The sequence below is a fragment of the Sabethes cyaneus genome, chromosome 2 (assembly GCF_943734655.1).
Source record: "Sabethes cyaneus chromosome 2, idSabCyanKW18_F2, whole genome shotgun sequence".
Lineage (NCBI taxonomy): Eukaryota > Metazoa > Arthropoda > Insecta > Diptera > Culicidae > Sabethes > Sabethes cyaneus.
Genome location: NC_071354.1, coordinates 14,722,901 through 14,747,818, shown reverse-complemented (window position 1 = coordinate 14,747,818; position 24,918 = coordinate 14,722,901). Strand labels below are relative to the sequence as shown.

The 24,918-nt window shown below is 40.1% G+C and overlaps 1 protein-coding gene across 1 annotated transcript; it reads right to left on the bottom strand.

The window, feature by feature from the left end:
- Positions 1 to 1,140: 1,140 nt before the first annotated feature.
- On the bottom strand, positions 1,141 to 19,729 carry LOC128735122 (zinc finger protein 723-like). Its single transcript, XM_053829615.1, has 5 exons — positions 19,710 to 19,729; positions 12,846 to 13,118; positions 2,419 to 2,503; positions 1,555 to 2,348; positions 1,141 to 1,480 (listed from the first exon to the last, which is right to left on the bottom strand). The coding sequence occupies exons 1-5, from the start codon at positions 19,727 to 19,729 to the stop codon at positions 1,141 to 1,143; spliced, it is 1,512 nt and encodes a 503-aa protein (XP_053685590.1).
- Between the last annotated feature and the right edge of the window lie 5,189 nt (positions 19,730 to 24,918).

The window sequence follows — 24,918 nt, the reverse complement described above, 5'->3', positions numbered from 1 at the left end:
TAATTTCATCTGTACTAGAACCAGAAAAGAATGAGCAGTATATTGTATCAGTTCTGGCGTATTTTGCAATTTTTTGGGATCTGGCTAAGCATTATTCTGCCGTGACCGAGATTTAGAAAGGCCGGCCAAAAAAGCTGCATGTTTCGCTCTCGAGCCACAAGCATGTAGACAAGATTTCTGCAATTGAACTTTTAAAGGCGTTAGTTTCGCGTGTACCTTTCTGTCCGCATAGGGATTATTGACGGTATAATCAACGATCCAAGCTTGACCGTAAAGGACCTTCTAGACTTAGGAGTTGGCGGTTTCAAGGATTCCAATGTTCAACCGGTCCAAACAGTTGCATAAGGTATCGCTCAACGATATTAAAAGTTAATCGAATTAAAAAAAATTAAAAGTTAATCGAATAAAAAAAAATCTTGGATTACTAAAAATATTTTTTTGCATTTTCAATACAAATCCTGCGATGTTTGGTTCATGAGTTAAGAATTTTCGAAATCAGCGATGCCTTTAAAATAGAAAAAGTTCTATCGGAATTTTTGTGCAGCTTTCTGATTTTGATTTTTTTTTAAATTTCATCCATGGAACATGGATATGAAATCATATATTATGGCAGTACCTATTTTAAATTTCATAAAATCCTACCACTCTGTGGCCCACACTGTACAATAATTTCGACAAAAATTCGCGGCCAGTCGTTTGAAATCGTGTAAAGTGTACGTAAGTATACGTGTAAGTGTTTGATTTACCAAATTAAAGCTAGTATAATGGAAAAAATTGCTTAGTTTTCGTGAATAAAAAAGGTTTTCCAAAAGAAACTTCTAATTAGCCACTATTAGTGAATATAATAGTTCCCAATAACTTTCCGCCTATGTTAGGACCAACTCGTATTCACAAACGTTTTCTTTCATGACCTCCACTAAGACTAAACTGTAAGTAAGTAAAACTTAGATTGACACCGCACTCTAATATTGTCCCAAGCCTAGGAAGAACAAACGGATTTCGAAATACATGGCATCTATCACAAGTCTCTTCTCAACAAAGCCACTATTTATTTTCTCAAACCGTACAACTATTTTCACTGAAATCAAATCTCACCATGTAACACCTTCTTCTTCTTCCGCCTTTACCGCCCAACCCCGACTAGACTTCTTCCGGCATCGGGCCGGCATTCCACCCACCTGCAGCAACGACGGAACCAGTCTTACACTTCTTCACTGCACCAACAATCTTCTGACTCTTCTGCAACACCTTTCCCTTATCCGACGCCATTCCGGCAGCGCCATCGTCGTCCCGCTCGTGCCGCCGTCGGTGTTTGGTCAGTGCATTCGACTGCACAAAGGTTTTCGAGCACACGTCGCACTTGTGCGGCCTCTGACCGGTGTGGATCAGAACGTGCCGCAACAGGTCGTACTTTTCCTTGAACGCCTTGCCGCAAGTGTCACAACTGTACGGGCGCTCGTCCGTGTGAGTCTTCAGATGTCTGGAAAAGTTTCCGATTGTGAGTGGACACGATTGTTGCTGCTCAATAGTGAGTGAAAGGATTTGCACACCTACCTGATTAGAACGTGTTTCTCCAGGAAATTCTTCGGGCACAGATCGCACTGATGGGGCCGTTCGTCGGAATGTGTTCGGATGTGAATTTTCAAGGCGTGAAGCCGTATAAAGCGTTTTCCACATAACTCGCAACTATGGGGACGTTTTTCCGTGTGCAGGTGCTTATGTGTAGACAAAGCACTGGCCTGCGTAAATCTTCTTCCACAAGTTTCGCACTGCATCGCTGGCTTTTCTCCGTGCAGCTTCTTGTGCGAAGATAATGTAGAAGACAGCGTGAAGCTTTTCTGACAGATGTCACACGAGAATGGTTTCTCACCGGTATGAACCCTCAAATGACTCTTCAAGCTGATCTTTTTCATAAACTCTTTCTCACAAACCGCACATTTATATGGATTAAACTGTTGGTGCCATTTTTTGTGACTTTTGTAGGCATGCAACAGGACGAATGTTTTCTTGCACAGTTTGCACTTGTAGGGTCGTTCGCCGAAATGAATTGCCGTTTTGTGAGCCGCCAGCATGTCCGCCGTGGTGAATGTTTTGTTACAAATGTCACACTTGTGCTCACACGAAGCCAGGTGCAGTTTCCGATGTGACGACAGCGAACTGGCGTACGCAAAGCTTTTGTCGCACACTTCGCACTGATACGGCCGCTCGCGGGTATGCTGGACGTAGTGTCGCATTAGATACAGCTTCCGGGTATAGCTTTTACCACACTCGGCACACTCGAACGGCCTCAACTCGGGAGCATCATTTTCCGCGTCACTGCCATTGGTTGACCCTTCCGAGGGCGTTGCCTAGGGAAAAAAATGCAAATTAAGTACACCCGGTACACGTGACCTACAAGCGTTGCTATGCCTAACATACCTCAGACAGCGATTCCTCCGACTCCAATGATGATCCGTTGGAATTCCCTGAATCGTGCTCGCTCAACTTGTCGTCATGAGATGAACTGAAAAATGGAAAAACAGTTTCGTGGTGAGGTTCAGCACTTCATAACAAACCATTAATCTAGTGGCGAAATCAGCCGTAACCCAACACCAGTCCGTGTCCTCCAACCCACAATTGCAAACCATCCCATCCGCATCAGAGTGGGGAAACTCATCAGAGAGCGAACAAAAAAAAAAGAAGCAATGGCCGCACTGATACGATTTCCCATCGTTCGACATACAATGCAAACGTGGTTGCGTGCCGGAAAGGACCGCTTCTGTCAGGGTGCGCGCGCGTTTGGATGGGGGAACTGAAAGCAGCAGCACTCCACCAAGCAATGCAAGGATTCGCCATTATCGAACGGCATTCAACAACGAGTGTGACGGTGAGTGCACGCGCGCGTGAGAGAGTGGCAGAAAGACGGAAAGAGAGAGAGGGCACATCTCTATGAAGCGCTGGTTTGTTTGGCAACGCCTTTTTTGTTTCCTTCGTCCGTTGCCGGTGAGTTGCAGTCCCCGTCCGACGGGGCTCGGGGATTGCGAGAAGTAAATCAAACGAATTTTTCACTGGACTTTTGCATTACTTAGTGAAGTTGTTATGTGGTTCTAATCAACCATTAACTAATTTATTTATTGATTTCGATTATTTTTAATTTTTAAATTACTAAATAAAAAAAATTACTAAATGAAATTATTGTGGCTGATTTTTGTTTTTCTTCAATGACAATGACAATGCATAGTGGTCCAGAGGCGAAAATTAAGTGAAAAGTTTTTTGTGGCTCAAAATAGCTCCCCACAATGTCCAGCAAAGTTGTTCAACTTTAAAAGATAATTAATGTGAAATCAACGATTATGTTCCAGTTTTGCTTGTAAACACATAACACATAATAACTTTTTATATAACAAAGATAGAAGAATAATTTCTTCGACAAAGTTATAGCTAAAGAATATATAAGTAACTTTGCCAAAAACATAGTAGGCGTATTTATCATAGTTTTTGACTCACAAGGTGTTTTATGTAAAGACCCCTTCAAAATCACTTTTTCGTTAATTACTTCAAATTTAATGGTTTTATTGCATCATAATGTTTTACAAAGTTGTTTCTCTTATCAAAAGACATATTTTTGTAGAACATTGTATGTTAAAAACTCATATGTATAACGAGTTCTAACGTTTTTCCTGTGTTTTTTTAGTCTTTTTCAGAACAGAATGCAGCAAAAAGGGGCAAACGAAAAAAATCAAACTTGACCGTTTATGAAAGCTTGAAGTTTTATCTCAAACATATGTAAAATTAAAAAACTGGTTTTTTCTCTAACTAAAGCACACTGAAGTCGCTTTTTACGCAGTTCTTTTTACGCTACTATTTTTACGCGAATTTCGAAATTTACGTGGTTTTTTTACGCGAATTTCAGAATTTATGCGGTTTTTTTACGCGAATTTCGAAATTTACGTGGTTTTACGCGATTTTCGGAATTTACGCGGTTTTTTACGTGAATTTCGGAATCTACGCGGTTTTTTTTCACACGATTTTCGGAATTTACGCGGATGGGCTCAAAACGTCAATTTTTTCGCGTAGTGTTGAAATCCACAGTTTTGTTTTACGTGAAATTTTGTTTTTTTTACGCGAATTTTGGAATTGACACGTTTTTTTGCGCGAATTTCGGAATTTACGCGGGTTTTTTTACGCGAATTTCGGAATTTACGCGGTTTTTCACGCGATTTTCGGAATTTACGCGGTATTTTTTACGCAAATTTCGGAATCTACGCGGTTTTTTACGCGAATTTTGGAATTTACGCGGTTTTTTCTACGCGAATTTCGGAATTTACGCGGTTTTGATTTACGCGGGACGTATCCTTCGCCTAAAAAGCGACTTGAGTGCATTTTCAGTTCAATTATTCCATGTTTGACCATTTTGTACTATACATCATTTTTTAATATCTTCTTGAAATGAATTAGAGTTAACATGTAATAGTAAAAAAGAAATTTGACGTACCATGACCCAATTTATTCTGATTGTCACGTAAAATAATCTTCGGATTTCGAATATATCCTTAGTTTTCCATCTGCACCAGCTGTTTTCGCTAAATGTCTATCTTTCGATTTTCATTACTTTGCAGTAATGTCTTTTTGCGAGACAAGGAGATCTGTATATGTAGATCCTGTATTTTTTACACGTTTTTAGAATAATTTCCAAACTATTTATGCGAAGCTAGTTGCTTCGACCCTCGAAGGCGGGTGGAGTAGGATACCCTCGGCCATTAATGAGGCAGCAACCGCGGTGCTGGATACAGAAACCCCGAGTGCATGAACTGACTGGTTTTACGAGGAATGCCAGCAAGCGGTGAAGCGGAAAAAAAAAGCTTGGAAATAGTATCCAGGCATTGCCACAAGAGAGATTTTGGCCAAGTATTGACGAGCGAAGAATGAGTTGACCACGATCCTGAGAAGGAAAAAAGTACCAGAAGGAGGACAGAAATGAGTTAGAACAACTATCCCGGGCTAATGGCACGCGCAAGTTCTATGAGAAGGTGAACCAATCTCGCAAAGGACACACACCGAAGCTTGATATATCTAGGGACGAAGAGAGAAACATTATACCAAACGAACACCGTCAGAAGGAAGCAGTTCTTCGATGGGCATCTCAAAGGCGATATAACAGAACAAGGAACGTAAATTAACTTATGTATGAGTGCCCAAAAGCGATAACTGAGTCTCGGCTTCTGATTTCGAAGAAGTCTGGCGAGAAATCGAATAACTGAAGACAAATACAACCAACAGAAAAGACCGACTCTCGAATGAACTCTTTAAAAATGGTAAAGAAATACTATATACTAGCAATGGCTCTTCACATGATAGTTTCAAGAAAATTGGAGAAGAAGCGGATGCAAGGTGTAGCTTATTCCATTTACAAAAAGGGCGATCGGTTCCATTACTGTAACCGATCCTTTAATCACTTCAACCGACTGGGCTTTAGCCGATTTAAACGGTCATATTTTTCTATCACAGCCACTCAACCGCGTTTTTAGCTTTACACCGTTCATTCACCGGTGGAATACAAACGCTATGCACAACACAACCAGCAGTTCGGTCAGTCTTAGAAGAAGTCGGTCGAGCGCTGTCCGACACAAACGAACATTTTGCTTGAGTCGGACCAACGGCGGACGACAAACTTTTACTGTGGGTAGCCGATTTGGAAACAAAAAGAAAAACGAAAAAATACGTCACGTTATACTCCCAGTCAGTTTTCAATATGAATGCAAAACGGGGGAATGACTTGAGAGGTTACATGGATTGTAGGCGATCCAGATTGATTCAGAATATCCATTGACTATCCAGATAGAGCCAGGTAATCCACTGGATTAAAAAAAAAACAATTGGGTGATCGTTTTTGATGCGCAAGTTGAATGCAGAAAGCGTAAGCATTCACGCAGTCACAGTCAACTTGCGATATCTTTTCAAGCTCTGGCATTAAAGCTTGCTTCAGATAGTATTGGAACAAAAACAATTGCGTGTATTTCAGGTATTTATTATTGAATTCAAGATCTTTTCTTACACAAATGTATCATTTTCTTTATACTTTTAAGAAAAAATACAGATAAAATTATTCATCACGGTTTCGAAGGAATTCTCGAACTTTTCCTGTAATATGGTTCATTAGGCGCGCACATTTTTTTCGTTCATCGTTTTGGCTATCTTATCCCACCAGGTCTTCATCTGGTTGATGTTTTTGACAACTTCTGCCTTTGCCTTGAGTCTCCTCTTCATGATTGCCCAGTATTTCTCAATAGGGCGGAACTGGGGCAATTGGGTGCGTAAAGGTCTTTCAGAACAAACTGGATCCCTTTCTCTGTATACCATTCTTGAACGACTTTGCTGTTATGACAGCTTGCCAAATCTGGCTGAAGCATCAGCCAGGGGATGGTGGTGGAATCGAGTGAACGGCAAAATTCGTTTTTGGAGACACTCCTTTTGGTATAGTTCCGACGTCATTGTCTTATTTGCAACGAAAACTTTCGTTTTTCTGCGATAGCTGCAAATGCCATGACAAATCATACATTTTCGTGCAAATTTGTCGGCAAAAACAAATTTGCTTGGAACATCCCCCGAGCCGTTGCCAAGTAAAATATTTGACCTGGCATTTGCTCGAAGTCAGCCTTGCCATAGGTTTCATCGTCCATCAGAAGACACTCGTCGAACTTGTTTAGCACCTAGTCGAACAGCTTTCGAGCACGGATTTTGGTGGCTACATTATTCTGTTTTATGGTTCGGTTTGTTTGTTTGCTAGCTCGATACGACTTGATTCCTTCCCGGAGTCGAATTCTCCTCACAGTACCATGGGCAGCACCGAATTTTCTGGCCAAACCACGATCCGACAGATTGGGATTCCTCTTGATGGTCTTCAAAATCTTACCACGCAGTTTCCGGTTGACAATTTCACTCCGATGATTAGCTTGAGACTTCCGAATCGTCGTTAATGTTTCCTTATACCGTTTGATAACGCGTCATACGGTATTTCTGGGCAATTTCAGCTGTTTGCCTAGCCTAGATGCGGACCACAATGTATTTTTCAAATACTTGTGCACAATTTTTTCCCTTCTTTCGGCTTGCATGTTGTTTGTTTACAAACTACAGTTGTATTTTGCGGAATGTCAAGAATACATTGGTGAAGTTAACAAAATTTCCGACACGTGGGCACCAAGAACTTCCAAATCCGTCCACCAAGAGCGCCACAATATGAGCAAAAGTTTGCTCCAATTCTAAATGAAACTAGCTTTAATTACCGCGACATTACGCTGATCAACGCCACCTACAAAAGGCTCTTCCAGATCTTGTTACGTTGCCCACCCTAAATAGAAAGAGACCTCGTAGTACCTGGCCTGGCCTGACAGTACCAGGCGGGTTTTATGGGGGTTCGTACTACTATGGGTTCAATGTCGGGGATACAATAATCCCACGCAACACATTTTTATAGATTTTAGGGCAGCATACGATTAGCTCGAGCGCGAACAGCTATGGCAGAAAATGCACTATAACGGCTATACAGCAAAAGTAGCCAACTCCCAGTCTTCGCAGACGACTTTGGCATCATTATGTGTCGAAAACCAACGAACAGTAACTATTGATGACGATGAACAATGATACGAGTAAGGAGATTCTACTACGCATTCAGACTGGATGTTGCCTCTACTTTTCCCACGGTAAGACGATACGCCGCCACACAAAGCTAACCGGTCGTAGTCCTCTACGCAGGTTATACTGATATACTGTAAGTTTGCTTACGGAAAAACACGTACATTAGCCATATTTGAACGAAAGATGTTGCAGAGGACGGTACGGAAAGCGGATAGTGACGCAGCCGTGTAAACCACGAACTGCAGGCACAACTTAGAGAGATGCCTCTTGTAAACCTAGCGAAATTCGGGAAGCTACGGTGGGCCGATCACGTCGCAAGGATGCCGAGCGACTGTACAGTGAAATCTGTACTGTTTCTGCTATTAAACTGTTGACTACTTCTCTCTACTTACTTCAAAACTTCATATCTCAGGAATTGAGCATCGCAAAGTAACCAGTCGTTTATGAAAGTGAAATTAAATTTTTTTAGCCATCCCAGAAAAATGAATCGTTTTTGACAGTTTTAAATCCTCGAGGATTCCTACATCTTCTTTCAAATTCTGAAAAAAGATTGGTTTCACAACACTTCTTAGTTGGGGTTGAAAATATTTTGAGAAAAACAGTTTTTGTTGTTTTCCTACAATTATGTCAAAAGCACACGTGGGGTTTCTCAAACAAACGATTCAAATAACCTAGGAGTTCCCATGGAAGATAGTAATGTCCCAACACCTGATCTCCAAAACGTCAAACGAGATATCGGGTTGCTGAAGACCAACAAAGCCGCCAGTAAGATCCGCCTGCCAGCAGAGCGTTACAAGCATGGCCGTTAGTCCCATCTCGAAATGGGTGATCGTCTCGTTTGCTGCAACTATCGTGGCATAACGCTGGTAAACACCGCCTACGAGGAACTCTCCCAGATCCTGCGTCGCCGGCTGTCACCGATTGCACAAGGTTTCATAGAGAAATAGCTAATCCGGCAAATTTTGTATTGCCACAAATTAAACTGTGCTGTACATGAATCGGACATCTCTGATGACCTTTGTCACGATTTCGAGTTTTGCAACCTTTTTTACTCGCTGTCGCTCGTTTGGTCCCAACCGATGGAAAGTAATAGAGGTCAGTAGACCTAGAAATGGCCGGAGCTTCCGACGGCAGGTCGCTGGAAACACTCGTGGTCTGCAGCCGTGTCGCCCTGAATCAGCTGGTGTTACTAACGTTTTGAGGAAGGGTTTAAAATTTCTTGAGTTCGACTAGTTTTTAAGTTACGTAAAAATTTCTGTTTTATTTAAATGGGCGCCCCCCCTCTCAGAGGAGATTTATGTCTCCAAAATCCATCACATGCCAATTTGGTTCCATTTACTTGATTTTTTCTCGAGTTATGAGGAAATTTGTGTTGCATCTGTATAGGAGCCCCCACCCCTCTTTAAGGAGAGAAGAGTCTCAGTACACAAAAAAAATCGTGCATCTTAAAACCCCCGCATACTAAATTTGGTTCCATTTTCTTGATTAGCTCTCGAGTTATGAAGAAATTTGTATTCAATTTGTATGGGAGCCCTCCTCTTAGAGGGGGAGGGGTCTCTAGCCATCATAAGAACCTTCCCCGGCCCCAAAAACTCTGCATACAAATTTTCACGCCGATCGGTTCAGTAGTTTCCGAGTCTATAAGGTACATACAGACAGACAGACAGAAATCCATTTTTATTGATTACCAGGATGGCTTCAAAGGGGCTCGTGCCACTACGGACGACGGAGTTTTTACCATCCGACAGATCTTGCGAAATGTCTAGAGTACAACGTGCCCATAGCATCATAGCTTTATCGACTTCAAAGCAGCATAAGATACAGTCGATCGTGATCAGCTATGGAAAATAATGCACGAAATCGGTTTTTCGGACAAACTGTCGCGACTGATCAGAGCTACATTGATTGGATTGAGTGATGGTTTTCGGGCTCCTTCGAGATTGAGCTAAAAATAAATGCGTCGAAGACCATATACATAGAAGAGGCTCAAAGAGACAAACGCGCCTCCCACGGACGGCAACCGTTGACGGTGACGAAGTGGTGATTGAGTAATTTGAAATCGGACTACTTTACCCTTCGAAATACACTACGATCAAGAAACGTACGACATTGTATGAAACTGTAAATGTTAGCTCTTATTAGATTGGTAGTCTGTTACTTGAAGTAGTGATGCTGCTCACGGAGGACCTACGCATCGTTGCCATGTTTGAGTGGAAGATGCTGCGGACGACATTTGGTGGAGCACAAATTGAAAGTGAAGAGTGGCGAAAGCGTATAAATTACGAGCTACTGGAACTACTTGGAAAGATTCCCATCATACATCTGGTGAAAGTCGGTAGGCTACACTAGATCGGACATGTCGCTAGGAAGTCGGACGATAGTGCGACGAAAACAATTCTTCAACAATCCCCCCGGCATCCGAAATACAAGCGCTCAACGTGCAACATGACTCGATCAGGTCAAAAGTGCTTTGCGACTTCTGAGACGCCTGAAAAATTGAGGATGATTGGTACAAGATCGCAAATTCCAAACTACGCATAAAGATAGACTCATAGAGCACATCCGCGTGAATTTCGAAAATCGCGTAAAAACCGTGTTAATTGCAAAATTCGCGTAAATTCCGCAATTCGCGTAACAATAGTCGCGTAAAAAGCAACTTCAGTCTACAAGAAAGCAAACAACCATTCTCACGATGCGGTGTTTTTGCAGCCGCACTTGCGACTCGGGAATAAGTAGGCAGACTGGATAGAGCACACTAAGACGGAACGACACATAATGCATCATTGAAAAAGCTGAACAATCTCACAGATGGCTCCAGCATAGACATGTTCTGTCAAACATACTCTCGACGAACCTCTGTGGACGACTGTCAAACTGCATTTCAACCTGATTGGTCCACCGTCCACCTAGAAAGGCCGATTCAGATTAACTGCCAGTAACCGTTAACAATAACGGAACGGAAAGAAATTATGAAGTGTAATCTGTATCAGTCTTAAAGTTTACTCTAAATATGGCATGTGACGCATTAGTGTCCATCTAGCGGTAAGCATGAGCAACAGCTACCTAAAATGATCCATTGGTCAGAATGATCTGTTTGCTTTTTAAGTTATTTGCGGCGAGGGGCCAATGATATTTAAATGTTTTTAAACTTTAATTTGACAGTTTTCTGTAGATTTACTTGAAATTCTTGAATAGTTGAATAGTTATTCAAAGTTTTCTTTGAAGATATGTTCTCAAAGATTTTTCATTCGACACTTTGCTCTGACGGTTAAAGTTCAGGAATAAAGAAGGCAACATAGAACGCGTTAGAACGGGATAAAATGGCACGACCTAAAAAAAGGAAGACCTAAAAAATTGTCTTGTTTTAAATTTTATTTTTCAAAGCGTTGACGAAATTCTCTACAAATGAAATGTTCGGAACTTATAAAAAAATAATCATCTGATACTGCGATTACATTCGATTCATTCAATTTAAATTAGCTTTGTATTATTCAATTTGTGCCAGTGTTGTTTGATTCCAGTGGTTTTCCTGAAACCACTTTCCACCATGTCAAGGTGTAAATTTTCTAAATTGATACAAAAATTGTAAATATTTCTAAGGCTTCTTCTGGGTTTTTAATTTTAATTTCTTTTCCCTCCTTGGCTGTTTAATCGAGTATGAAAGGTGCTTTATGGCTTTACTATCGTCTTAGCCTTCCTTCATTAATTTTCCTGCCTCCTGAAGGAAAAGTTTTTTTTTGCGCCAGTGAAGTCTAACAATTGTGCGACGCAAAATAAATAAAAAAATCTACGCCAAATTGAAAGATAATCAAATCGCCACCACTACCTTCCTCAGGACACGGCTTCAAAACAAAAGAAATCCGTCTTGGCAAACAATTGCACGAAACTTTGCGCTAGCGAATACTCTAGTATTTTCGTTGCTACCGTGTTCCTTCGGTCGTGCGCAATCCTAAATCAACTTTTCCGCGAAACACGAGGCTGATTATTATTTACATTTCGTCATCGGACTAATTTTCCCTGTCGGCTTAACGTGCAGCGGTACCGAACGGTGAACCACGGCGAAAAGGATAACCGTGGCGAATTGTGACGCGCTGCTGTTTGAACAGCATTTCCACCCGATGCGGTTGAGGTTTTCCGCTGTGTAAACTGCACCGGGGAAGGGTTTTCGCATATTCTAGCAGGCCGGGAAGTAGGTACAGCGGAATTATCATTTCCGCAAGGTTAAACATTTATTTATTATTAGATTGGTTCCGCCGTATCCGTGTGTTGGATAGGCGAAGCTTGGTTTCGGGTATTGTTTACTGCTGCATAAAAAATTAATTTTTGCATTTCGGTGATGATTGCGATGAAAACGGTTTACCGCGAAAATATTTGAAATGGTAATTAATTAAAACTACACATCCGATATTTTGGTCAGCTTGTGTAATATTTAATGAGGAAATTTCGCGACTGTGAAATTCGTCCATGTCCACATCCAGTGAATGTCCTTCAAGCAGAAAATGATTCTAACGTCCAGCTTGTTGAAAAAGATTTTCACCTCAACATTATTCTCAGAATGGCTTGGAAGCGAACTCAAATACAATTAACAAAACCTTTTCCTATTATGGTAAGCAAATACTGCTCTTTTCTATTGTTTCAAATGAGCAAACCTCCCCTGTTCTTAGTTAGTTCATAAACACAGTGGCTTTCGATTACGAAGACGAATTGGAAAAAGAACTTTTTCTTTGGACGCAAAACTTCGTCTTCGGTCGGAATCGCCATTGGAGCTTGACGTATCCAATCAAAGTTTTGTTTGCTCCTTTACTAGATCGGTTTAAATTTTAATGAACCATGAAAGAAACTTCTGTTCTGAAAATCGATTTTCTTCTGTTTCAGATTTCAATAAGGCTGACGTCTGCTTGGAGGTGAGTCATATGTGCGCTATTGATTGCATTCCATCCATTTATACCTTAGTTATGTAACTTTAATTTATCACCAACACAATGGAACTAGATATGGAAATTCAATCCCGCTGTACGTCATTCTGGAACCTAATCCCTTTCAATCGTACATACCACAAAGCAAATAAAGTGAAACACTCAACATGAACGGTGCTCCCAAGTCATTAATGATATTTATTGAGCTGAAATCGGTTGTAAGTAATATCCTAATCCTTTATGCGGTAGAACAAAACCAACATCGGAAACTATACAACTGCTTGAATGTGAACTGTAGTAAATGCCAAAACTTACGTGCTTTTGTGCGACTTCAGACCCGTCGGCTGCTGCAGGATCGAATCTAGCGGAAGCAACAATGGCGGCAATGTGTTTGGCTCGTACAGCGATGGCGATAGCAGCATCGTAGATGATGATGAGGACGTCGTCGTCGACGTCAACGACACGGACGATGTTTGCTCGCTATCGGATGCGTTGCTAGTCTGTAGCAGAGAGTTGAATATAGAATCGTCCGACAAAATGGACTGGATGCTGCAGCTCAGGGCATGCTCGTCGATGTCCAGGTTGAAGCTGGTTGGGAAAAATCAGAACACAGTGCATGTTAGAGTGGCTTTGCTCAATGTAGGCCGGTCAGAAATCGGGTCAGGAAGTTAGGAAGCTGGTTCATTAAACATTTTACATGCTGTTAACGGTTTTATTTCGGGAACCTTTAATGTTTAGAGTGTCCGTGCCAAATAAGGTAAACAAGCTGAAAATTCAATGCAAGTTGAATTACAATTAACGTCATATTTTCAAATTCGCAATTTTTTTCTTGGAAATCGGTTTTTATCAGGATTTTTCACTAGCGAACAGGACAGAATTCGTTTCTGTCGTTTTTAACTATCATGAATGATGTTTTATACCCTTATTAAAATTCGTTCGAGATTACCGGGAATGACTAAAAAACAGAATGCAGACCCAGAGATGGAAAAACATCTTCGAAGTTCTGTTTTTAGAAAAAGTTCAAAGTGACAGAATCTCCTCCTTCTAATAGGTCGAAGATTCTGTACCTTACGAGTTACGACGATTAAACCTAGACCAATTTGATGCCTCTGCTTGGGAAGCATGCCAGAAAAAGTGGCAAAATCCCCTCGTCCCAATCAATTTAATGATCAACCTAGACCAATCTGATGTCTGTGTTAGAGAAGTGCACCAGAAAAAGTGACAAGACTCCCTCGATATTATTAATTATTATCGAGGAAGGGTTGGTATTAAAAACAATCTTCGATTTATGTTTTGTTTTTGTTAATATATTTCCAAATGCCTCCCAGTTGGCTTCGAGGTATGATGCTGGCCTAACAAGCCAGTCGTCGTATGTTCGAATCTCGACTGGAAGAGGCTGTTAGAGTAAAAAATTTCTTCTACGTTATAATCACAACATTCAGTTGGGTAAATTTTTTGTGCTTTTTCAACCAGAAGGGCGAATTTTGTTCGTTAATTAACATGTAGCTCTATGTTATTGATTAAATGTTGACTATGCAAAGCACTGGAAGCTACGCAGATCTATCGCTATTTCAAAACTAGTCACGAAAACCGCGTGGCGGCTACAGTTTAAAACTTTATGGACAATATATCAACACAGAGATTGCATTAAATCTGTCAAAATCAGGTTCATTTTAATTTTTCTATTTTCATTCTGTTGTCAGCAAGACGAATCCAAAAGAGTTGTATGTCCGATAGGTATATAACCATATGTGCTATGCAAAATGGTGAAAATAAGCGAAAAGCATGACCAACAATTTTATACGTCACCAATTTTTACTGTGGATTCGAATGTTTTAGTACAACAAACAAAACGTCAGAGTTTCCCCGTCCCAACAACTCAAAGCTTGTTTGTTTCGTAAACCAACAATATATCCTGAAAGTAAACTATTTTCGAAATGTTCGCGACGATCCTTAATTTCGATCAAGTGTAGCGTTATTAGGTCACCCATGATTTCACATAAGACTTCAGTTTTGAATAGATTACTATAGCATATCCATCTGGTAATCAGAAAGAATACTGGTAGTCCAGTATATATTTTTTAACGCGTTTCAAGACCAAAAGAATAACTACTTTTGTTATTTGAATAATAAAGCAATAACATGACCGTATTTAGAGTGACGAAGAGGGAAACCTGAACACACACGAGCGCGAGGTGGTCGACAGCTGGAATCAGTTCTCATCGAAGAGAGTCATCGGCGAAGAGATTTGGCGAGAATTCGGTCAGATATAAGAGCAATAGAGCCGCTGTAAGGAACCGACATCCGGCAGAACTCTACAAAAATGACCAAGAACCACTAACAACGGCGGCCCTTCATTGGATAATTTCAAAGATTTGAGAGGAATGGACGGAAGGTGTGGTTTGACCCATCTACAGAACGATCGGCTAGATTGCTGTAATTGCCGTGCCATTACACTAATTAACGTTGCCTACAAGGTGTTCTCCCAGATTTGGTTGCGTCGTATATCTCCAATAGCAAGAGAATTCGTTGGGCAGTATCAGGCGGGCTTTATGGGTGTCCGTATTACTATGGATCAAATTTTTATTCTCCGACAAATCCTCCAGAAATGTTGGGAGTACAACGTGCCCACGCATCATATTTTCTTAGATTTCAGGGCAGCATACGATACAGTCGAGCGCGAACAGCTCTTCGGCAGGAGTATCCAACTCGTAACATTCACAGACGACTTAGACATAATTATTAGAAACCTTGGGACGTCGGAGGCAATCATCGCCAGAGTCCGTATCTCTGGGCACCGCCGACAATAATATGAATAAGGAGATTCAACGACTGTAAGTCGAGTCTACTTTTCTCTCCACAAGACGCTTTGATGAAAGAGCATAGAACATTTTAGAGCCGCCGCACAAAGCTCACGATGTAAAAAACACTAATCAGACCGGTAGTTCTCTACGGACTTGAGACAGTAACTTTGCTTACGAAGACATACGCGCACTTCCCGCATTTGAGGGCATTGCGGAATATTTTTGGCGGAGAGTGGTGTAGGCGTATGAACCACGAGTTGCAGGCACTATTGCGGGAGATTCCCATCGTACACATGGCAAAATTTGGAATACTACAGTGGGCCGGCCACGTCGCAAGGATGCCAGATGACTGTGCAGTGAAATCCATTCTCTTCAAGAGCCCCACCGGCCCCACGAATAGATGGGCCCAACGTGCTAGATGTTTCGACCAGACGTCGAGACGCTCGACGAATTGGCGACGAGTAGCCCAGAACAGAGTCAGTGGAGAGGAATTCTTGATGCGGCGAGAGTCATCCCGGCTCTCTGCTGGCAGAAGCAAGAAGCATGAGTTTGCAGGGGATCATATTAGATCGTCATTTATTCTAATTGAAATTCCTCTAGAAGTGAAGTCAGTGCAATTAAAATAAAAGTGTGCACCGTCAACAGTACATAGTTTTGTCAAAACTTTAAAAAAAATTAGTGAGTCATTTATATAGAGGCAAAATAGGAGCGGCCCGAAAATCGAACTTAGAGGAGCGCCACATTTGTTTTGTGTTGCAGGGTTTAAAATTTATACGTTTTCATAATTTCTGATAAATTTTGGGGCCGAGATTTCCAAGGCCAATAAATGTTTAATGAAAGCCTTCAAACTAAAGAGTTCTTAATAAAATGAAAAAAAAAGAAAAAGTTTTCAAACTATCTTTAAGTTACAAGTAGTCATATTAACAAAAAAATAGATCTTTGGTTTGAACTAACTATGCAGTCATATTCTTATTAACATTAAAATTGAAATGAAAATGCTTGATAATTTTGTAAAAAGATCATAAAGCTTTGACACACTTCAAGCAAAAATGTTGAAAATCTACTGATACATCCTGCGCACAGTGGGACCATTCTGGAAAAAGACGGTCAAAACTTTTTTCTAGCCTTTCCTGACGTTTTTGAGCTTAGCTGTCTTCGGAGAAGAAGTTTTAAAGGAAGAAATCCGCCATTTTTATGCAAAACAAGGAGCAAAATGACTTTTTCTTGAAGCAGTGAGTCTCTATGCAATGTAAAAATACTTTGCCATATCGTGAAAGCATTTATGCAGCATATAATAAAGTTTTTCTCAACAGTGTTGCCAGCTTTTCAGTTTGTCGTCTGATTGATACATGATGTCTCATTTAGTAGACAATGTTGGTTCAAAAGGCGTGAAATATACTTTAGTTTTTTTTTGTTTTTAGGTTATAGTCACTTTAACCAGTTTTGGTTCATTCCTGACTGCTGCGGGGTTGGGATTTGAACCCGGGTCCTCGGCGTGAGAGAGGTGAATGCTAACCACTACGCCGGGACTGACCCCCTATACTTTAGTTCAGAAATATTTCATTATATACTGTATACTTGCTTCCACTATACAGCAAAGTATTTTTACATTGCATAAAGACTCACTGCTTTAAAAAAGTGGACACCTGGAATGACCCATATAGTAAGCATAGACAAACAGACATAACTCTTGGAAGAAAAATCAACAAAAATCGTACCTCACATTTAGCCTGAACACTAGCACCATCTATGATCGACATTCCCAAATATCAAATAGCAACAGGAGTATCCCTCGAAGTAGCAAGTATTTTTATGGGGAACTCCCCTTCTTTCGTCAAAAAGCGCCACTTTGACCAAAACGGAGATATTCCCAACTAAGCCCAAATTTGAAATGACGGTTTAATCGGTACGAAGAATGGACAACGAGTGTTACGTCTGTTTGTCTGTGGTATAAGTGTTCCAAAAATCACATAAATTATTAACATAGAGAAATAATAAGACCCTGATAATTTACTAAAGCCAACATATATGTTCATAATGAATGAATTCATTCATGAATGAACAACCACTTCATAATTAAAATAACCAAAATGATTAAAGGGAAACCCAATATGTCCGAGCAGACCGGACCCTGATTTTTGGCACACTTATACTATATTCTATGGTGGTTCAAGCGGTGCTAACTTTAGCTGCCAGTAGGTGCCTATTTACGGAAAAAATACTGGTGAAAACGGTAAAATTTATGCTTAAAATTAGTTTTTAAAGCAAATAAAGCAACATACGATATTTACATCTTCTAGAAAGTTACGTATTTTGATAGTATCAAAAAATTTGTAGAATATGTTAAACCTGTTAGATAACGTTTTGTGTACAAAAAGTTTAATAAATTGATTTTAAGGGGGTCATGCCAGAAAGTCAATTATATCTCGCTAACCATATGATGCAGATACTTAGTATCTTTGGCGAAGTTTAATGAAATTCAAAGTTCTACAACTTCGCCGAACACATGAACATGCTATCTAGCTCCTATAAAAAGTTAATTTTTTTAAATGTGTTATGCCGTTAATCTCCCAAGCCACCTAAGCTCAAAAACGTCAGGAAAGGCGAGAAAAGACTTTTGATCGTCTTTTTCCAGAATGGTCCCACTGTGCGGCGGCCTGTTTCTATCGCACTGATCACTCGCTAACAGTCTATCTTTTCAGCGGCATAAACAAAGAGCAATCATACACAAAATAATATCGTCGCCGCGGCAAGTGTGTGGTGCGTGTGTGAAATGATAGAATTAAAAGAACGAAATTAGGTATAAGAGTACCTATTATAAGGGTAATGAAGTAGTTTAGAGCAATAAAACATTTGGCTGGCAACCGACAGAGCATTTGGCCTATATATTTAAAATTTTCCAGTTTTTCCAATTTTATCATTCTTCGCTCCAGACATTTCCTCACTTTCTAAAAAATGAAATCCTTATTTTGCAAATATGATTTATTTTGAAAAACTTTTTATGATCATTTGTACCTACATTAGAATCAAAAAGATTTTTCAGTGGTGCAATTCAATTCACAAAAGTATGTAAGTCCTAGCTCCAAATGCTGAGAAAATAAAATATTAAAAATAACTATTTTTGTAGGTTGTGTTTCAAATATTAAAAAAAATCATAAAAATTTTATATATAGATTTGGTACATGTTTCTTCGAGAAAAGAAATTGAAACAACTTTTTCGAAAAAGGAATTCAAATATATGAAACATACGCCGTTTTTGAAAACAATTGGCGCACTATTGGTTTTAAATTTGGGCACAAAATAGCCGTGAAGATTTTTAATCGAACGGTACAAAGTTGATTCGGATTAATTAGGATTAGGAATACTAAACTAGAGCTTATTCTATGTCTTCCTATCTTTTGCCCAAGATTTAACAATACAATTTATAAATTACCTCATGCTATTGTTTATTGATTTATTGAACATTCACTGAGCTACTAATGAGCTAACAGCATTGTAGAAACGTAAATACAAAAGATGCAGCAAAATTGTAGATAATAACTAGTTCTACAAATGTCCCATATATAACTTAATCAAATTTTGCTCGACTGAGACGGTAGAGATGGTCGGGTATGAAAATTTGAATACTCGAACCCGACCCGTACCTGATTAAGAAAAAAATTAAAAACCCGTACCCGACTCGAACCCGCAAGTTTATTATTTTTGATACCCGAACCCGACCGAAACCCGTCGGGTACGGGACGGGCCCGGGTACCCGACCATCTTTATTGTTAAATGTGGTCAATAGAGATACCCGACCCGACCCGTACCCGGTTTCAAAAACAAAAATTAAGAACCCGTACCCGACCCGAACCCGCAAATTATTTTTTTTTCAATACACGAACCATCTCTATGAGACGGTACTGGCAAATGAACCAAATTTGAGTCAAAGTGATTGAACCATCCCTGTCTGCAACGCTGCTAAATGTTACAATAATTTTTTAAACGTTTGTCAAAATTACATAACATTTTTTGTTTACGTTTTTCAATTGTTGAAACCGGTTCGCCTAAGCGTAGAGTTAATTGATTCAACTATTAATGCATCATTCGTGTGCAGCATTTCTATTTGTAATATGATAGGTACAAGCCCTCTGAAATATTGAATAACCAAATCATTGGAGCTCTACGGTTTGCCTGTAGCTTCATTATACTCAAATGGTTGCAAATCTGTCAACCAAGAGGAACAGCAAAGAACAGCTGTCTCACTGCAAAATGTCCCCTTTGCTGCGCAAAGACATTGTTTGCCTTCCGGTTCTCTAATCCAAACAGAAATCACACACTTCACTTAATTGATACAACACCACGCGGAAATCAAAATAAACAATAATCTACTTACATGTCAATATCCCAGTCCATCATTGCTGTGTGTCTGCTTCGGAGGTTGCCCTCTGATAGCTCGGCTGCTGGCAAGAAGAAACCTTACCGTTGAAGGTGAAAATCTCTGTCTCTATTTCTGATCCTCCTCGGTTGTCACTGACCCCGGGGTAGGAAGGATATCTTCACTTTTTTCTCGTCACTTTCGTCTAAAAACGGAAGTGATTGCTAGCGATTCGTTTGATGATTCTGTTATTATCGTTGCTAATTCGTTGATGGGTTTCCATGCATCGATGTAAGATTGTCGAGGGGGAAGTCTTAACTTTATTTTTTTTGGTTGACAATGCAAGTAATTACAATTTTCAATGATCCTTTTCACTTGAAAGATTTCACTCGTTTTGGTTCACAGACTTTTATGCTGCATTTGTGTGGCGTATTTTTGTCAAAGTTGAAGACTTTTTTAACAGTCAGAAGAGCCTTCGCAAATTTTTTAACACACAACCAGCATAGTTTTGTCACGAATATATCTGAAACGTCTGAACAACGCGACAGTACAACGAGAAATGAAACTGCATAGCTGATTTTTCCTGCTTCTCATCCTTGGCCGGGTGCCAAAGGATATTTCAGGGCAGGGTTGGCAAGCGGAACCGAGGGCTGCATGCAGAAGAGGATTAAAAACAAGTTCTAATGCGTTGATGCTGTTGTGTATATTTTTTTTCTTTTTCAATGTTCCGTGATCTCTAGGCCAAATGCGGTAGTATCATAAGGATGTCCTTCGTTTATGTATACCCCGTCGGGGCTCACTTCGTAGACGCCGCTGCGCACACGCATACTGCTCCGCTCCGGTGAAGTTGGCAAACAGACAAAGCAGATAGGTTCACATAAGCGATTATTTATTTTCCAAATCAGATTTTGAAATTAAGGGGAAGTAACTTGACTGCTATCATCCTCGCGATGACAACATCGGGGAAAGGATGCAAAGCACGCACACATTCACGACGGCGCGCGGTTACGGTTTGCTGTAGGAATTACGGCGCTACAGAGTGTTCAACCTTTTGCCATTCGCCATTTTCCTGTGCCCGATTGGTGGGTGGGTGGATTCTGGTGATTGTTGGAGCTTTGCCAACGGACCTGGTGCTCCCGAGAGGGATTAAAGAATAGAGCGATTATTTCATTTCTTCTTTTTTGTTTTGCTAGGTACTATGTAATATGTTGAGTAAAATTTAATACGCTAAAAATCCGATTAAACCGACGTATGTAAAAATTTTGTACACAATTTCAATATAAATATTGAAATAAGTGAATTCAAGATTGAAAAACTGGTAAATGCAGATTTGAAAAATTAGAAGGATTATATATTTTCTCCGAGCTCTGCTAAGCTTTTATTATTTCGAAATTTGACTTCATACAATAATTTTACGGAGCCAGAATGATATATCTTATAAATCTACCTAGTTAGTTAAAAAGCGAGTAGAGCACTTTTTATAACGTAGCCTAATGTCTAGAGAGCATGATGTGAAAAAAATGATTGCACAGATGAAAATCGTTATCGGAAAAGCGATTGGCTAAATGCCAAAGGAAAACACACTAATCCAGATTTGATGCGAAAGATACCAGCGTGGCATCGTCTCTCGCAAGCGCCAATGTTTTGCCGTCTCTTTCTTTTGGCGATGTCGGTGTCGTCATCAGAACAGAAACGAATACGGCGCTTTCCTCTACGTGGGTGGTGCCAGGTCTGCTCCAATTTTCCGTCTCGCTCGGTCTCGGCGTACCCGAGAGATGCTCTATATATTTCTTGCAGCACACCGTTACATCATAGAGTGTGTGTGTTATGTATGAACGGAAACCTTATTAAGTGATTAGCGATGGATTGATTAAATTTTTAATATGTTTGATCTGTGCAAACTGTTTCGGAATCAAAAGCCGATAATTTTTTTTTCTCTTCTGAGCGTTTTTACCGTAAAAGGTAAAAAGTTCCGTCGGGTCCGGTGTATGAATTATGTAATTATGCCATATTATCTAAAAGATTTCGACTCAGAGATTCATAACGTACATCTACTGAGTCTGCTAGTAATTTATGGCGACTTACAACTCATGACTCCAAATCATATGAAATGTAAGATAAAGTTAAAAAATTACAGCGTTTTATTGAATGGTATTGCCTATTCACATGAAATCATTAGATATATTTTCTCCACAGTACACTCAAAATAATCCACTGAAAATCACGTAAATATTACAGGAAAAGCTGGATGGAAAATGTTCACATAACTTTTCCTATTATTTCGACGTGAAATTTATTTTGAGAGTACTTTTACCTTTTGGTTAACTATGGGGAATTTTTCAATATTATCGTACAAAATTGGCCGAAGGGTCTCAAAATTTCAGAAAATTTTATACACGGGCATAGTGCATAGACTGATAAACGAAAATAGTTTTAAAATTTTCATATGTAAATGTTTGTTCAAGCATGCTTGGTTCAAGAGTTATGAAATAAGTGATGTTCGAGAAAGTTAGAAAATATGATGTCCTATAAAATGATAGATCCGATCCGAAGGACAAATTGCCAAGTGGTCAGCGGCCGAATTACAAGGGACTCGGTCCGTAAGCGGCACATGAGAAGTATCGATTGACTGAAAGCAGAGGTCACTTTCGTAGCCCTGTATCAATAATGCGGTGATAAAAGGCTGCATGAGCAAATATCTTAAGTGAAACTGATCTCGCTTTACTAGCCCAATAGTACTCAGTCTCTAACCATCCCGTCTAAACTCGCTTACGCGCTCTCCATCAGGCTTTCTAAGTTAACCTCGGGGATTTCCATTTGAATGGTGAATTATATGACAATGGAAAGAAATACTATATGATCTAAGAAGTTTACTTCTATCAGCAACGAGCCAGGGTGGCTCTTACCGTATCTGGAATATCTCTCCACTGTTCTCGGTCCTGGGGTACTCGTCGCCAATTCGTTGAACGTCTCGACACACGGAAATCGGTCTCAACCTGATCGAGCCAACTAGCGCGTTGGGCCCGTCTAGTTTTGGTGTTGGTGGGTTTCTTGAAGAGAACGGATTTCACTGCACAATCGTCCGGCATCCCTGGAACGTGACCAGCCCGCCGTGGTCTGCCAACTTTACGAAGTTGTACGATGGGAATTTCTCCAAGTAGTGCCTGCAGCTCGTGGCTCATACGTCTACACCACTCTTCGCTATTCATTTGTACTCCGCTAAACATATTCCGCAACACCTTCCGTTCAAATATGGCACGTGCACGTATGTCTACCATAAGCAAAGTTGCAGTCTCTAGTCCGTAAAGGACTACCAGTCTGATTGGCAATTCCAGCTTGAATGCGTCGTTGAATATCCTTACTCGTATTATTATCGGCGGTGAGCAGAGATCTCATATATATAAATATATATGAACTCATCACCCACTTCCAGTTTATCGCCGACAATGTCACTGTCCGTGGGAAACAAACGCTGTTTTCTCTGGAGTCTCTTCCTATCATATATTTGGTTTTCGACGCAATGATTTGTATCCCAATCCTCCTAGACTCCGTTTTTAGTCTGGCCTAGATTACCTTTACTGTCCCAAGGTTTCTAGTAATGAGTGAAGTAACGATGTCGAGGTCGTCTGCGAAGACTAAGAGTCGTTCCTTTCGTATCGATACCCGCTCGGCGGACGAAACCTTCAATAGCGATGTTGAATAGTATACAGGACATTCCGTCCTCTTGCCGCAACTCTGCGCGATTCGAGAGGACTCGAGAGTGCTCCGGAAACACGCACATAGCATGTCACTAGCTCCAGGGTAGCTTGGATAAGCCGCCTCAATTTGTCCGGAAAACCGTTCTCGTGCATTATCCGCCATAGCTGTTCGCGCTAGGTTATATCGTATGCTGCCTTGAAATTCACGGAAATATGATGTTCGGGCACGTTGTACTCCCGACATTTGTGGAGAATTTGCCGGAGAGTAAAAATTTGATCCGTAATAGTAGGGGCCCCTATAAAACCTACTTGATACTGCCCTTCGAATTCTCTTGCTATTGGGGATAGACGACGTAACAAAATCTGGAAAGCACCTTGTAGACGACGTTGACTAGCGTAGTGACGCGATAATTACAGGAATCTAATCGACCGCTTTTTTTGTAGATGGAACAAACCACATCTTCCATCCACCCCAAAGTGGTCCAGAATCGCAAAAAAAGTGGACATTAGCAAGTGGGTAAAAAATGTGTTATTTTTCAAGCACTTTGGAGAAGTTTATTAAAAAAATACCCTGGAGTCGCTTTTTACGCGAATTTCGGAATTAGGAGGATAGGATCGTATAAAAACAGAAGGTCAATTTTCGATAACGGAATGTAGCACCTAGGCCTTGCTTTGCTTTGAATTCACCTATAAGGATTATACGAACTTTTGTTTTTTTAAATAATTAAAAAAACGATTTAATCCAGCTAGTGGTGAAAGGAACCTTTGTTATACCATCTTATATGACATTTGATATGGGCATTTCCAGCTCCAACATTATTTTGATTTGAATTTGTAATTATTATAAAACTGACAGTCAAATTCTATACTCATCACTTTGAACTAAATTCTTAAATATACTGTTTCTTAGGCCCAGCTGTTCTCAAGTAATTCGGATGTGAAATCTAAAAATTATCTATTAGAGTCAACACATGCAAAGTATCCGATAACCGTGTAATTGACCTTCACGAATTTGAACCAAATTTTGTTCGATGGTTCATTATAGGTTAGAAAGCAAAAGTCTTAAATTTGGTGCCGATTCATACCCCCACGATTAGTGGTAGTACCTCCTTTTTAAAAGAAAAGACCCGTTTTGTCAAACCTTTTTATTTTTTACTTACAGATAAACATGAAAATCTCGACCAATATGTCAAAAGGTTCAATGTGCAAATGAGAGATTCTCTTTGCGTCTCCTCTCTTATGCCTTTTGAAATGTTGCTCGTCAAATATTAGGTTTAAAAAGAAACTATTTTCACATTAGAATTCCAATCGAAAATAATCTAGTAAAAAATGGCTTTTTTAGCGTTTTGCACTGGAAATGATCATATAGAAAACACGTCTTCAGAACTTAATTTCACTATTTGTTAACGCTGTGCTAGTTATCATCCATATGCATGTTATCCATGCATCCTAGCGATAAACAATCTTTAGAGTGTATTTTAACCTACTAGGGTTTATTTATAATTCCCGTCGTAGTAAGCAGGGCTTGA